Source organism: Pelmatolapia mariae, linkage group LG16_19, assembly GCF_036321145.2.
Source record: "Pelmatolapia mariae isolate MD_Pm_ZW linkage group LG16_19, Pm_UMD_F_2, whole genome shotgun sequence".
NCBI lineage: Eukaryota > Metazoa > Chordata > Actinopteri > Cichliformes > Cichlidae > Pelmatolapia > Pelmatolapia mariae.
In genome coordinates this window covers 63,205,699-63,221,701 of record NC_086241.1, presented here as the reverse complement: position 1 = coordinate 63,221,701, position 16,003 = coordinate 63,205,699, and the positions used below count along the sequence as shown (strand labels likewise).

The 16,003-nt window shown below is 38.0% G+C and overlaps 1 protein-coding gene across 1 annotated transcript in view; it reads right to left on the bottom strand.

Annotated features, from left to right (window-relative positions):
- The window catches only part of alk (ALK receptor tyrosine kinase), a 420,903-nt gene that overhangs the window by 259,270 nt on the left and 145,630 nt on the right, over positions 1-16,003 (bottom strand). The window contains exon 2 of the mRNA XM_063497355.1: positions 11,909-12,019. Coding sequence (XP_063353425.1) covers positions 11,909-12,019 — 111 coding nt within the window. The remainder of the gene's footprint in view (positions 1-11,908; positions 12,020-16,003) is intronic.

Genomic DNA, 16,003 nt, shown 5'->3' with positions numbered 1-16,003 from the left:
CCCATGTGCCACCACAGTTATTCCATTTCAAAAGGTTTAATTTCTATTCTCTCTGATCTACACTCCATTAATTTCAACTTAACTGAATGTAATTAAATCGGTCATGTATCCCAGTCACAATCACAATATTATTGTCTTTTTTGTTCTTGGTTACTCAAACCTTGTACTTTGAAGGTCAGGAAGGGCTCGGGAACAAACAGGCCTTGATGATAATTAAAGACAATCTGTGAATAGCAATACCCCCGAGATTATGGGGGGATGCTTTGGATACAACAGCGTGAAGCGATAAAGCATCATGGGCTTTACAGATGTAAATCTACAGAGAATGTTTAAAGACCGTAAATCTGTGATGCCTAAATGACCAATTAGTGCTTCTTGCATCCCACTTCTTTTTAAGAAAGATTATCAAGCTCATTCAAAGGCAGAACCAAACTAACCTTGATAACCTTGAAACCACTGACTGCCATGCAAAAGGCGGGGGGGGGGGGGGGGGGGACGTAGCACGCTGCAATTAGTTTGTGGAAAGTTGTGTGTTTAATGCATAAAAATTTATTGTAAGTGTGTAAGTGCAGTGAGGATTTGTTGCTATCCTCACTAGCCTGCAGTAGAATTTTTTGTGGTTTATAATATTCACATTTTACAAATAAACAAAGCAGTCCTGCTGTTGTCTAGGAAATTACTGCTCTCCCTTCCTGTTGGAAAATGAATTTGTCCAAGCAAGATTCAAATTAAGACAAATGATAGCTACATGTTAGTGCAGTAATTGATGTATGCTATATGCACCAAATTACTGGGGCGCCTGTAACTCACACCTACAGCCAAAGAAATCCATCCCATGAAGCTCCCAGCTTACAGTTTTTGTGCTGATATTAATCCCAGAGAAGGAACTCCCTGTACTGTGGTTACTGAGTCAGCAGAGCATTGGTGACTTTTACATTAGATGTCTCAGCATTTGGTGAGCCTGCTCTGTAACTTTACTTGGGCCACGTCCACACTAGCCCGGATAAATTTGAAAACGGCGTTGTCGTCTGAAAATGCTCCGCGTTTTCACAGAGTTGTGCATCCAAATTGAAACGGCCGAAAACGCTTACGTTCCAGTACTGCGCATGCGTGAAACACAAGACGATTCAAACTACCTCATTTCTGTCTGCCATTTATTTACTTTATTTACCGTCTCTTTGAAACATCGCAGCAAAATGTAGAGGAAAAGCACTGAGTTTTTTAAATGGACTAACAATTAGGTGGAGTTGTTGCTGCGAGTAACACAAAAGTACAAAGTTGCAAAAGCGAGTGAGAATTAAAGAATTTGAAGAAAAGCTATCTGGAGCATGTACAAACTGATATTAATCTTTAATAGATTGAGAGCAAACAAAACAACTGCTGTATAATGCCCTCCGCTATCTTAGTTTAATTGGTCACATGACTGCATCACATGACTAAAATGTGTCATCATTTTCGAAAAGGCTCCGGGTTCACTGTCCACACTGCGATGCGAAAACGGCGTTTTCAAATGTATCCGCTTTGGAGAGCGTTTTCAGAACGCTGCGTTTTCCTTGTCCAAAAACGGCGTCTCCTTGTGGACAGAAGGCCAAAACGAAGAGAAAAAGACGCGTTTTCAAACGAAAACGTGTTAGTGTGGACATGGCCATGGTCTGCCACTTCATGGCTGAATTGCTATGGTTCATAAACATGTTCACTTTGCAATGATATCACAGTTTATCGTGGAGTATTTCAAGTATAAAAGAAATTTCACAAATCGTGCTTTTTAGAACAGGTCACTCTTTTACAAATATTTGTAAAGGCAGACTGCATGGCTCGGTGCTAGATTTTATACACTTTTATTTTATTTTACAATTATGAGGTGTGGCCCAAACTTTTTTCCACATGCTTTTTGGTAGCACTGCCAACGATAACCACACTCAGCAAACTAATTTGCCTTTAAAATGTCAATCACCATGCAGACTTGAAAACATGATCTGTTGATTAATCAACTGATGATTAATTTTAAATAGCTTCTAAATACACACAAGACATTTGCATTAAAATGTTATTAACCTGGAACAGTGGTTTCGGTTTTACACAGTACAAAGGGGAGTCTAATTTTTTTTTTCTCCTGTTTAATCATTGAGTATATGAACTTGCACCTTTGAATGATAAGTGTAAAAAAATGAGATGCTGATGAATGACTCTAGTAAGTCACTAGTTTCTTACTAGTTACCCATTGTAAATTTACCTATGAGAAAGTTAAATCTTTTACGCAATGATGGCTTGACAGTGTCAACAGAATCAATATTACTTCCTGTAATTTATTTAGCCTGTAAAGGAAGTTCAGGTTGTCAGAGCAAATTATGCTAGCTGGTTATAAAATCTCATACATATATTACTTAGTATAATCAAAGTTAGGAGATCATCGTAAACAAGGCCAGAAATTGATCTTAATGAATTTAATATGTGTGTGCTTGAATGAACTAAAGATATTTAATTAATTTTAAAAAAAATCTAAACAAACAAGAGTGAATCTTAAGGCTACTGGTAATCAAGCAGAGCATTCCCAGAGTTGCCAGCGGTACTGAATCTGTTAACAATGTTGTGTGACTGCTTAATGAGCCTGTCACAACATTATGACCCTGACCTTACTTATCAAACAAAGCATGGATTCAGTGATGCTTTGTAGCACACAGCTCAAGGTCAGAGAGATGTGAGCCAACTCCGGCCTTCTTAATTTTCTATATAGATTAACTACTGAATTCCCAGCAGCGCAGCACTATTTGATCAAATACTGGGAAAAAAAATATGAGATGCTGGATTTGCACAGAAGTGCAGACATCAAGCAAATTACATCTAACAATGGATGTCTCTTTGTGGCTAGAGAGCTGTAACTGTGCTGACAAATCTCCCCATGAAACCCTTTAATTGACATGATGGATATGTTTATTTCCTGATTACAATGAGATTCTGTCCGGCTGAGCTTATTTATGTATCCATTTGACTGTTTAATGGCATTTTCATTTGAAGCAAATTAATTTCCTATCAAGCAAGCAGGAGCCTTTTGTAAAATATATACATATGAATGGATGTGTGGCAAGTGATTTTTGACAAACAGAAGGTGCAACAGGGATTAGAAATAAATTCAAAATGTGTAACCCATAAATTCTATTGCTTGTTTTTTTTCTATTTCCTAATCTGACTTGAAAACAATAAGCACTGGTCCCAAAACAAATGAGTACTTATCAAAGTTCTTTTTTTAACAGTAACATTTTTGATGTGACTTGCTTATTTACAGTAAGCAAACAGAAGAGAGAACATCTAGAAATATGAAGGTAAAAGTGGTTAACTCATCTGTATTTCTTCGCTCAACTGCATGTGACAGTTACTGATCCCGGATTAGAAGGGATCAAAGTCAAATGTCAGAAAACCCATTCCTTGTGAACTTATTCCCTTGCTTCATCCATAGCGTCCACTTTTCAAAACTACAAAGGTGACAAGCTGGCAGGGGGTCAAGAGAGGTTCTTCACAATAAACTCTCTGCAGACAGAGAAAAAATAGCAAAACCCAAACCCATAAAAAACCTTTTGCTTTACAGTAGATTTTTAAAATCATAACAACTTGTGAGTTTCTCATAATTCCAGTCAATAACAAGCAAAATCAATTGTAAACAACAGCAGCACATCCGCCAGCAAACCCTGTTAATTTGGTCATTGAATTTCCACCCATGACAGACCCCTTGTTTTTATCCACTCCAATTTTAAAATTGGTCCCATTATTTAGAGCAGCCCACAAATGACCAACCAGAAAAAAAGCTGCAACAGAAGCATAGACTGCGGTCAGATGCCAGATGTGAAATACAATTTATAGCTACACATACTCATCCTTCAGAGACACAATAAGTCAATTGCCACTGACTCCCAAAAACAATACCGTAGTAACCATTTGCATATTTGCTGGTTTCTGCACGACAGATGCTGAAAAGTCTTTCTGCCACAAAGCATTTAGAAATCAAGTCAGGTAAAAGGCTGCATAAAGAGTGACAGTCTTTAAGTGGATGTAACCAGCAGCATACTGTCTTAGTTAGTGGGTGTGGTTTTTTAGAAAAAAAATATTCCCCACAAAAAATGGATTTTTTTTTCCAGTATAGCTAATACATTAAAAAAAAAAACAGTAGTGCTTCAAATGTTTTTTTGTTTTTTTTACCACAAGCTATGTACCAGTTTAATATCACATAATAAAAATGAATCAAATAATAAATCACACTAAAACATTCTAGAGCAGGCAGCACCACAGACCACGAGGATAAATAATTTGACAATCCTTTTACCCACTTAAAGTTAAAGTGTTTGAAATTTTCACCACTAAAGTCACTATTCAAGTGTCTAATCCCAGCTATGGTGGCTGCTATCTTTACCTCAGCTATTAATCCTTGGTGAGAAGACCTTAACCCATCAGCCTTTATTTACTCTGGAAGAGGCTGTAAACCTGTGTGAAAGGAGTCCAATATGGCTCAGTGCCATACTGAGGCAGGTTGTTCATCATATGCTGAACTAACAGTAGCGCCGCTGTTTTTGCCGCTGTTAACTACTGTTAGCCTCTGTTAGCTTCTATTCACTGGCATAAGTGAAACATTTTTATAAGTGCATTTATTGCTGCTGGTCTTTGATGCTGAGTAAATAAAGATGTAATAGCTCATATGTGACATATTAATTAACCATTGTGCAATATCAAACTGTTTGTCACAGGGAAAGTATGGTTTTTACAATACTCATGCCTAACATTAGCTAGCATAAGGTTAGCGTATAACCAGTTGTTGTTTAGCTAGCTCTTGTTAGCTATCCGGATATAGGAGGGTCACATTTCTAATCTGATGACATAAAAGTAATTGTAAAAATATTGAGAATAAATGAGCATGTTTGTGCACATTTTTGTGTGACTTTTGTTCAGGAGATGAGGCATGAGGTGAGAGGGGACACTTTTCCCTCTCATGAGTCTGAAAGTGCAGCCACAATATTAAATGGTTTTCTGGCTCTAATATAAACAGCTAGGGTTGCCAACCGTCCCTTAAAAAACGGAATCGTCCCGTATTTAGAAACAAAAGTACACGTCCCGTATTGAGCTAATAAGGGACGCACTTTGTCCCGTAATACAGTGAGAATCAAAAGTAGTCTATAAATGTTAATGGAATTAACGCTTTGCTTGAAAACATAATTCCCAGCCCCTCTCCTGCTTTGTGACCAATGAGCTGACACTTATGACAATTCAGATTACCGCTTATCTCATTGGTCGAGGAAAGGTCGCTTGCGGAGAAAATACCGGAAGACAACAGATGACCACAACAAGAAGCATGGCCAACAGGGAAACAAACTGGGCAAACACTGTGCGATTTATTCAGTCGCATGAGCTCGGATGAGCTTTCCAAAGTTCTACAAGTTGTGCCTCCATCACTTGTGTCCAGATCACACGCTGCACAGCCGTGCTGCTCCGTCTTTTTCACCGATGTTTACGTGTTTGCGCGTGAGCACGTACCCCACGTATACTACACGACGCACGATGAAGGCCAAAATCGGGCCGATCACCAAAACGATCGCACGACTCAAAAATCGGCTCAAAATGGGCCAAAAAATCGCACAGTGTAAGCCCAGCATTAGACCAGCAATGTTTGTTCCAGCAAAGAAAAAAAAAGGCTGCAAAAGTACTGGGAGGAATGGGAAAAGTGCACGATAACACCTATAAAGCGCACTGCACTGTGTGCCGGCGCACTTTTTCCATAGGCATGCTTCTAATGGTGGGCACATGAAGAACATGAGGGGCGTGAAAGCTCGGGGAACCCTTAACCAATTTTTTGTCCACCAGGCCACGGCAGAAGCAGATATGGTATGTAAACACTGGTTTGTTTATTTTTTAAACCCTCTGGTTAAGGTTAATATGGGCATGAGCAGTGAATATCAGCCCTATGTGGCCAGAAGTGTGATAATATCATTTATTTTGTGTAATAAACAACTGCAAGGATAGATGATTACAACAAATAGATGACTAATACATAAAAGTAATACATAGATGAATAATGATGATGAGTTATGATGCGTAATCATGGGAACAAGTGGGTTTACAAATGGGAGCAAAAGCTGAAATAATACCTCAACTGAAGCCAGTTGTACTAAATGCACTATATGTGCACCGTTACAAGAATGTTTTTCGTTCTATTGTTTTCTATTAATTTATATAATTTTAAGTTAAGCAGGACAGAGTTCTTTTAAAGGAAGATTTACTTATATTCTCAAAAGTTCAGCATGACAGGCTTCTGTTTAAGAAAGAGACCTGTTTTATTGTGTTAATGTTGTCATTTTGAGCTAAAAATAAATGGCTAAATGATCATTTGTTTCCCATGTGTTTATATCACAAAGAATATGCATCTACTTAAATCAAATTCAAATCAAATGGTTAAAAAAACAATTTCACACACAAAAAAAAGAGCTACAAATTTCACCACACTGGGAAGGGTGAAGACAACTGGGTCGCCCGGCCCTGGCCACAAGGTGTCCCTTATTTATTTTTCAGGGAGTTGGCAACCCTATAAACAGCATCCTGGTAGGTTCACTACTTCCTAGCTATTAGACATAATATCCACTTTAATAATAATAATAACAATAACAATAATACATTTTATTTAAGAAACCGCCTTTCAAAACACTCAAGGACACTGTACACAAGCAATAACAACAACAAACATAACCATTTACAAAATAATAGGGATAAAACGTTGAGCAAATAAATAAAATAAATTAAAGTAGCAGGATGGAAAAATTTATGTGGAATAGGCTAATGTGAATAGGTGAGTTTTGAGTCTGGACTTAAAAAGAGGGAGGAAAGTGTTCAGAAAACAGTGTGTGTGAGACTAATGAGGTTTTAGTCTCGTGAGGAGCGAGATACTAAGAGCTGGTGTTAAAGATTTGCTGTGATTTTTGTGTTACCTCAATAAAATTTTTTCTAATGGGTCTTGAATGTGATACTAAACTATAGGTTTGCCTCATCCTGGAATCTACAATGTATCTGGATATCCCTTGCATGAACACTGGAGGAACTTTTTTTTTAATTTGTTTGAATGACTTCTACACCTAAACGAATGCTCAGAGGAGCCTAACTCCATGCACTTCACCACTTTAAATAGCTGTGGAAATAAAACAGTGCACCAACTAGTAGGGGTTGGAAAGGCTAAATGATATGACTCCGAGAGGCAGCCACATTTAAGCACCTGCTCCAGTGCTCTATCCGTTATAACCCTCTGCCTTTGCAAATGTGTTTTATTCCAGCGCTGTGTCTCATTACACAAGAACAGCACTACCAGCTGAGTGAGGCAGATGTTCCATTGTGGAGCACAGCAACTCCTCAAGTGGCTAGCATCCATCTGAATGCCTGTGTTACAGCTGGCAGGCACAGCTGATGCAGGACAATCCATCTCCATGAAGAGAACAGGTCTAAAGTGATAAAGACAGCATATGGGAAGGTTTTAGCAAAACAGAATATGGCTATGGTCAGTTCCTGCCGCCATTTTTCAAAGAAAGACATAAATGTTGATGGGAAGCAGGAAAGACTTCAAGACTGAGGGCTGTGACGTTATTGACATCACTGACACAGTGGGGCAATAAAATCAGTTTACCAGCACTGAAATTCAAACAAGGAAGATGAGTTGCCCTGTATCTTTGCAGCTAAAGCTGCTAATCGAAGCAGCGATGCAGAGAGAGGGAGAGTATGGTGGCGTAGGTCCAGTCGGTCTGTGCTTTTGGCTTTTGTGGTAGGTAATAAATGCCAGCGGACAGCAGATGCTGTAGGGAGAGCTGAGATCTATCGCTGCAGCCTACAGCCAAGTTCACCGTGCCATGTTGTTGTGACTTGTCCTCTCTCAAACCTTTTCTCAGCACCCTCTGATGCTATGTTACACAATATAAAACCAACCAATCTTTAAAAGTCCCTTGAAGATTTATCAGAAGAACCAAAGAGTCATGACTTCTTTTGGCTTTTAAAAATGTAATCTCTCCAAGAAATGAAATACAAAGAACAAATAGGAAGGAAAGAATGCCCATATACTGACAGAATACAATGCATTATAACGAGTACTAGTAAAAGTGTACATTTGTTCTTGTCTGTTCAATCAACATTTAATTTGTTTCACTGAAGCTCACCATTACTCTGCATCAGCATTTGTAATCATCAAGCTTTTACTGCCCAGATGTAAGCCTTCCTGCTCCAGCCAAACTCACTTCACTAATCACCATACAGAAAAAGAAAAAAAAACCCTCTCTGAGCTTGTTAACATACTAGAGACGATAGGTCAGAGCTGTCATTGCATGAAATAGCAGAAAAATGTAGTTGGCTGTATCCATGAAGGCTGATTGATTCAAAAACAGTATGGCAATCTGTTGTGTAACTGACACCAGTTCAGTCAGGTTCACTGTGGAGCCACGAGCAGCTGAAGCATGGTCCCAGAGATCCACTGTCAAAGATGTGTTTCATAAACAGCTGGGTGACAGTTTGATGCTATTGGGAGTTTGAATCATCACTTACAGGATGACCTCCAACCCTCCAGGATGGCTGGAAATGGGCAAAAAAAAAAAATCTTGCTGGAGCCGTCACCTTCGAGTGATGTGAATGGGTTGATGTGACAAGGATGCACACAAGCGCCTAAAGGGTTACACAGATGCTCACACCAAGTGATGTAATACTGAACTCTGACATCTTTAGATCACTTTTCAAAGTCACTTTTGGGTTTGCTGTCTCAGCATCAGCTTTGACTGATGCTCTACGACAATAGCTGCAAGAAACTGTGTTTTTATTCATCAAACATTTTACATTTAGAATGGCTTCAGCACAGAAAACCGACCTTTGAGGCCAGTGTCATTGACATGGTCTTGAAAATGACTCTTTTCTTCTTCCTCTCTTGCCATCTCTTCAGATTTGATTGGCCCACTAAAAGCTTGCTTTTGAACTATGATTAGCTCATTTTAAACATAATGCCAAAATCAATCCACTTAATTTCTTCTTGTTTACAAAACATGACTAATTAAAGTCATTAACAAGGGTCCTGAAGGATCCTTGAGAACGAATAGTGGAGTGGGTAAACCTCTTAGCCTTTGTCACACACAGAATATGTAGAAATAAAGGAATGGTTAATCAATTATGGCCCTTAAGCAGATTTACATGACATTATATTTGAGATGATTTTAAAATGTGTGTCAGGAGTTACAAAATAGTGATTGCAATTGTGTCTATGAAATCAATTTCAAATTATCAGCTCTGAGTATATCCAATCCAGCAGCAAAGCAGTAAACTGCTTCATATGCAAGTACAATGATGTGAAAAGGAATGTTTTCACCTTAAAACTAGTATACTCTACACAGAGTACACAGAGTATACTATGTGATCAAGTAGATTGTAGAGCAACCTTCTCAATAATTTGAAGAATGGTTTTCTGTAGGACTTCACATCATTGCGGAGGAATTGGCACATTCTTCTTTAAAGCGTTGTTTCAGTTCATTGAGGTTTGTAGGCTTGCATTTATGCACAGCTCTCTGCACACTATTACAACACCTGATTCTACTGTGCCTGACAGTTGATGGTGTTTTTGTTGATATGCTGTGTTTTGGTTTTACCACACATGTTCCTCTGCATCAATCCCAAACATCTCCATTTTGGTCCCATCTCACATTTTTTCCAAAAATCTCTGCAAAATGAAGTTATGCAGTCATGTTCTTTTTAGAAAGAAGCTTTCTACCCTTCCAAATGAACCATACTTGTTTAGTCTTTTCTTATGGTACTGTTATAAACTTTAACAATTAACATGCTAATTGATCCCAAACATAATGGTTTGATCTTTGCGTGAATTTGCTGGGCGGTGCACTCCTGTCCAAATTGTTTGCTTTGCAGTGCATTGTTTTAACGTCTCAGGTGGCCACACTTTCTGATGACTAGTTAGTGAAGTTCATGTGATTATCAACACATGGCTATTACTTACCCTCTAAGTTTCTATGGAGGCAGTAACTGCATACTTAAGTCCAAACTGCCCTGTGAAAACTCTTTTTTTTAAACAGACTGCAGATCTGTTACTAACACAGCTTTAACCTCCTAAGACCTGAACTCTTCCACGTGATTCATTTTTAATTTCTCTTTGATATTTGGGCATATTGGGGCCTGATGAATGTAAAAACAAAGAATTACCAGATATTTTTTTTTACCTGATTTTTGTTTCTAAGAGAAATGAGAGCCACATATGAGGACATTCGTTTTAAATTTCGATAGAACAGTAGCAGTATAATTTCCTCGTAAGTGGACATCAGGCCCTTGTAGAGCAAAATTGAGTATTTTGGTCTAAATCAGCGGTCCCCAACCCCCGGGCCTCGGACCGGTACCGGTCCGTGAGTCGTTTGGTACCGGGCCGCGAGAGTTGAGGCTCAGGTGTGAAATGTATGGTTTTCAGGGTTTTTATCGGTTTTCAGAGTTATTTTGTTATCGTTTTTTATCGTTAACACAGTTTTCCTGTGTCTTTTCACGTGTGTTATGAATAAATCTTCTTTTTTCGGTACCGGTACCAGTTTTATTTTGTTGTATTTATCCGCGACACCTTAAAGGCCGGTCCGTGAAAATATTGTCGGGCATAAACCGGTCCGTGGCGCAAAAAAGGTTGGGGACCGCTGGTCTAAATAACCCAAAATGTGATGTCCACATATGTGGACGCCAGGTCCTAGGAGGTTAAGGCTTAGTGATGTCTATGACAAGATTGAATGTTTAATGCTGTTAATGACTTTTTAAGACATGTTCCACATCAAAAGACAAAAAAATAAAAATAAAATAGATAAAGCCATCCATTATAATATCCCATGTAAGCATATCTGTTTTATTGCATACAGTATCTTAGTTGTAAGTACATAAGACTATGTTTCCTTCACTGTGTACTTGTCTTTTAAAGTTCATTTCACATGCAGCATCTGTTTTTATGTTTATTAAAGCTTCAAAGGTCTCAACAGTTTTGTCATTTTAAATAAACCTGAAAAAAATAATTCTTTACGCCTTGCTGTTTTCAGGATTCAAAGAGAAAGAAATTGACTTTCATTATTTGACATTGCTCTTTTATATTCAGAGCAAACTTTTTCAAAGTTCTAATTGATTTCTACACATGGAGTTCACTTATTAATAAAAACACTTTTTGGCCATTTTATGGGTGGATTATTTGAAATTAAGCCTTCTTCAAAGACTCATGCTAGATATTTTAGTCCCATTTCTCTTCCATTACATTTTTATATTGTAACTTTAGTGTTATCTTGTTTTTATACCAAAAAACAACCTGGTTACATGTACATTTTTACTAGAGACACACTGATTAACCAGCCAGGGCCTGGAATTAGCTAATTTCTAGTGTGCTTTTGACAAAAAAGTTTACTTTTGCTTGTATATGCTATAAGATATAGTTGTTAGAAAGACAATAAGAACTGGCAAAAATTTGAATCAGTAGGTCACTTAGAAAAAATAAACCAAGATATTGTATCAGCCAACTGAAATTAGCACATCTCAAATAAAAAAAAGAAACTCTTTCCAGCTTTTTCTAGGTTTTGAACTTGTGTTAAATGTCTTAATTAAACTGCTTATGTAGAACTGTATTTTTTTATATGCATTGTTTCATTTCATCTCTGCTGTAATTTCACCTGTAAGAAATGTAACACCTCCCAGATGATGCGTGTGTGTGAGTGTGTGAATTCAAGAATAAATACGTGTCTATCTTCAACAAAATCTCAATTTTGTGCCTTGTAGAGAGCAGACAAGACAGAGATTTAATGTGTGCTGAGGGAAAGCTGACGCCAGGTGTTGAGGACAACTGGGAACAGAGATCTGTGGTCTGTTTGAGGAGGGCTGACAAAACCTGACTTACCTGAAATAGGAACTGAGTCACTGGGAAAACTGAGGTTGTCCTCAGCTATCCAGGAGAAGCTCCAGTATGCTTTAGGAATCCCAGGAGCAGTCCTACCATTCAGTGGCTCACCTGCAAAAATAGCAAATCCTCATTTTACTTTCAGAGTACATGTTGCAAAGAATGACTATGTTAAGAAATTCAGTAAAATACAGTTCATTGCTTTGTTTATTTAATTTCTGGCACTGATTTAGCATCCACGTTGCACTCCCTTTTCTTTATTAGTCCAGCTTAGTCATAAGTCTGCTTCCTCCATTAAAATTTGTAAACGCTGTATGATCTTGCCTTTTTAAACCAAAAAGTATTTTGATGAACCTTTTGTACAGGCTGAATCTTTTTTTCTAGCAGACAAGCTGAAAAGGAAAGTGAAAGTCTTATAGCTGAATCACCGACTATTACTGGAGTTTCTGCAGCAATAATAAAGTACACTGAGGCATTTCACTAAATAAATAACCATGGTAAACTTCACCATTTTTATGTCAACAAAGCATCTGCAGTTTTGGTACAGAGTGAACTAGAGTGATAGTATGAAAGTCCAAGGAGCCATATGAATTGGTTATTGGATATCAATACACTGCATAATTACCTGTAGGCAGATTTGTCTAATTTTGTTTGACTCTGTCTTCACCTTCTAAACTCAAAGACTAATTATTGCAAGATCGAATAGAAGCGTGATACTGTAAAGTAGATGCAAAAACTTTCTCTCCCACTTTATGTACCCCCTATCTTCCAACGATGCCATCACACTCACAAACACACACACGTACCCTCTCCCTCTTTCACTTTGTCCTTAGTTCATGGATAATTACTACAAAGTCACAGACCAATACACTGCTGCCTAAAAAGGAGACTCCTGCATAAATCCTGCAGTCATTTCAAATGAGCCTTAAAGAGCGATTGATTGTATATGCTGACTTTCATTGCACTAAATAGTTTACAGTTGGCTTCAGCCAAAAGGAGACCAGGATAATATTAAACATGTTTTCTTACTCAGAAAGATTTCTACTAACATTTAAAGCAGACTGCATTAATATGACTATTGTTTAGATTTTTTGAAGGTCTTCACCAATAACACATATATTTCAGATGCCTCACCATGAAAGGTCTTAAACATAAATGTTCTTAACTCTTTTTCAGCCATTCTACTGCAGATTTGTGGGTATCCTTGGGATCATCGTGCTACTGCATGAACCAGTTTCAGCCAAGCTTTAGGTGGCAGAATACACAGAAAAGTTTATGGGTGATTTCCTGACTGCAAGTCACCCACGTCATTTGGATGCAAAACCTAAATCATCACCTTTCCACCACCATGCTTAACTATTGATATGAGGCATAGGGGCGCCTGTGGCTCAGGTGATGCAGAGAGCGCAAAAGAGGGAGCGTATGGAAGGTTGGTGAAAAAATGCTTAGGTACATGAAGGTGAATGAGACTTGTAATAGAACACACCGAATGCTCAAAGTCAGTACACATGCATAATATAAGCACCAGTCCACTTACTGTTTCCATATTTTTGCTCATATGCTGCTGTTTGATTTTCACCAAATGTGGCCCTGTGCATTATGGTCATTATGTACTGTAGTTCTTGGTTCTTGGAGTTTCTTTGAGCATTATTCAACACAACTGAAGTCAGGGACTTGTCCCAAAATTGCTTGCCACTTAAGCTGTATGCTTTTCTGCAGTGATGAGTGGTAAACTACAAACTCAAATTTTTTTCTCCAAGTATCTCTGGATTTGGCTGCAGTTCACCCTTAATTCTGACTAGTCAACACACCTCTGCTACAGAGAACAATTACTGTAAGTTTAGTAGCTGCCACCACTATGCTTCATTGCAAGGACAATGATCAGAGATGATTTACAGACTCTGTTGTTCACACTACACAGCGTTCAGAATTTTGATCAGAGATTCCAATATCTTTCTCATCAGAACATAAAGTTGCTGTCATTGTGGGTTCAATGTTCTTTTAGCATTTATTGGTTCATTCCATGTTTGTTTTAATTTGCTTTTTACTCAAAAGTGTCTTCTATCTAGACACGTAACAGAGGCCTGATAATTGAAGTGATGCTTAAGTGATCCTTCTAGCATGACTCCCCACTGTGCAGAGGACTTCTGAAGTATGGGTTTATCGCTCAAAAACTATATGAATATACCTTAAAACATGAAATGGAAATGATTATTGCTGAACTTTCAACAACAACAACTTTTCAAAAATCAATATATAGTGACAATTGTACTGCAAGAAGGCAACAATTTATTTCCAGTGGAGCTCAAGTTAATTTTCACTTGCAAACATGCCCTGTGTTTATTCTTTATTGCAGTCAGCATGTAGAACCACGACTCACTCTAGTACATTTTATGAAAGGGGATTTTCTCTTTCAAAAGATTGTGCAACTGTGCATGGAACACCCGTGTCCAGTCACATAACTCAGCTGCTATAATGCCTTACCTATGCTTTATGAGCAGTAGATGTTTTTTTTCCCCCTCCTCGCTGTGTCCTTTGATTACATGCCTCTGCTTCCAGCTTAACCTCAAACAATTCAGCAGGTGCTGACTTCCGCAATTCTGTTTTTTTTTCTTTTTATCATCCACAGAGCCACCAAAGATGCATTTCCCTTTTTTCCCCTTCTTGTAACACAATTCCTAGGCTATATATCCTCTTTTTCCTCTCTGCATGTAGTCTTTGCCCTTTTGTCAAAGCAAGTCCTTGGTTGTACTTATAAGCGCGAAGACATTTCTGCTCCCAATAAATTCACCCTCGCTATCGTCATATTGACTGTCGATTGATTTTTGTTTCCAGAGCTAACTAGTTAAGTAGCTACAGTAGCATCATGGTATAGATGGAATGAAGTAACAGGGATACTGATATAATATAATTAGCATTGGCTCTAATATAAAGTGAGTTCTGAAATGATCTTTTGGCCAAATTGTTATTGAGATCTACACAGACATGAAGAACAAATGTGCATGCTTTCTAAACTATGTTCAATCAATTAATTTTTCTACCGGCAAAGCTCAGAAATATTCTTTTACAGCTGAAGGCTCTGTGAAATAAAACCTCATATATAAGAAATATGTTAAACAAATAAGGGGTCAGAATACATTTTGAACTCACTGTAAATGAACAGTGTCATACTCTCAATTTCCAACAGAATCTCATTAAGTAAAAAAAATTCAGAGCTCGCTGAAGCATTCTGAAAGTTTCATACGTTAGAACAAGGGTACAACTGTATGTCTGGCAGCTGAGTGAGTCTATGCTCTTTTTATGATTTTTTTTGTACATCTTTAAATAATATATCACTTTTATAAATCTGTTTGGTCCACTTCAATTAAAATAAATTAAAATGACTGTAACAATACTATTCCAAATTCCCAGAGAAAATGATTTTTGGGAACCCACAAAATTAGGTGCATAACAAACACATGAACTGCTGTGCACACAGTTGGAGAACAGAACAGAGAAGAGAGATCTCAGCTCAGTGAGCAATCTAACTCTATCCCACCCACACTCTAAAATCCTTTAAATGCTTAGTGGATTTATCAATGAGGCTTGACTCAAGCTGTCAGTGAGACATGCCTATGCATAAACATACATCTCTCTTAGTTGTGTACACCCATGTTATTTCTTTTACTATTAAAATTGCAAATATCCAGATCCACAACTCTTGTTTTAATGAGATTAAAGTGGAGATTTTGAAATACCTTCAAAATCCATTAATGATGGGGAACTAAAACATAGTAGAGAAACATATGGAACAGCAAACTGTTTTGAGTGAACAGTCCTGTATGTATGTGGTGCTTGTGGCCTTTGTTTCAGAGGAGTGCACGGGTCCATAAAGGCAGCCAATTACCCATGAAAAGTGGAAGCAGGATAAGCATACAGACAGTAGATCTTTGGCTCAGCCAGACCTGCAAATTGGTGTGGCCTTCACTAAAATCATCATGGTTGTGAAATGTTTGCACTCAGAAAAAATTGACATTTCCAATACGTCAGTCACACAAGGTTTTTAGAGGGCTAAGGTGGTCTGTGGGCGTAGTGGCAGTGCTGCTGGTGGTTCAG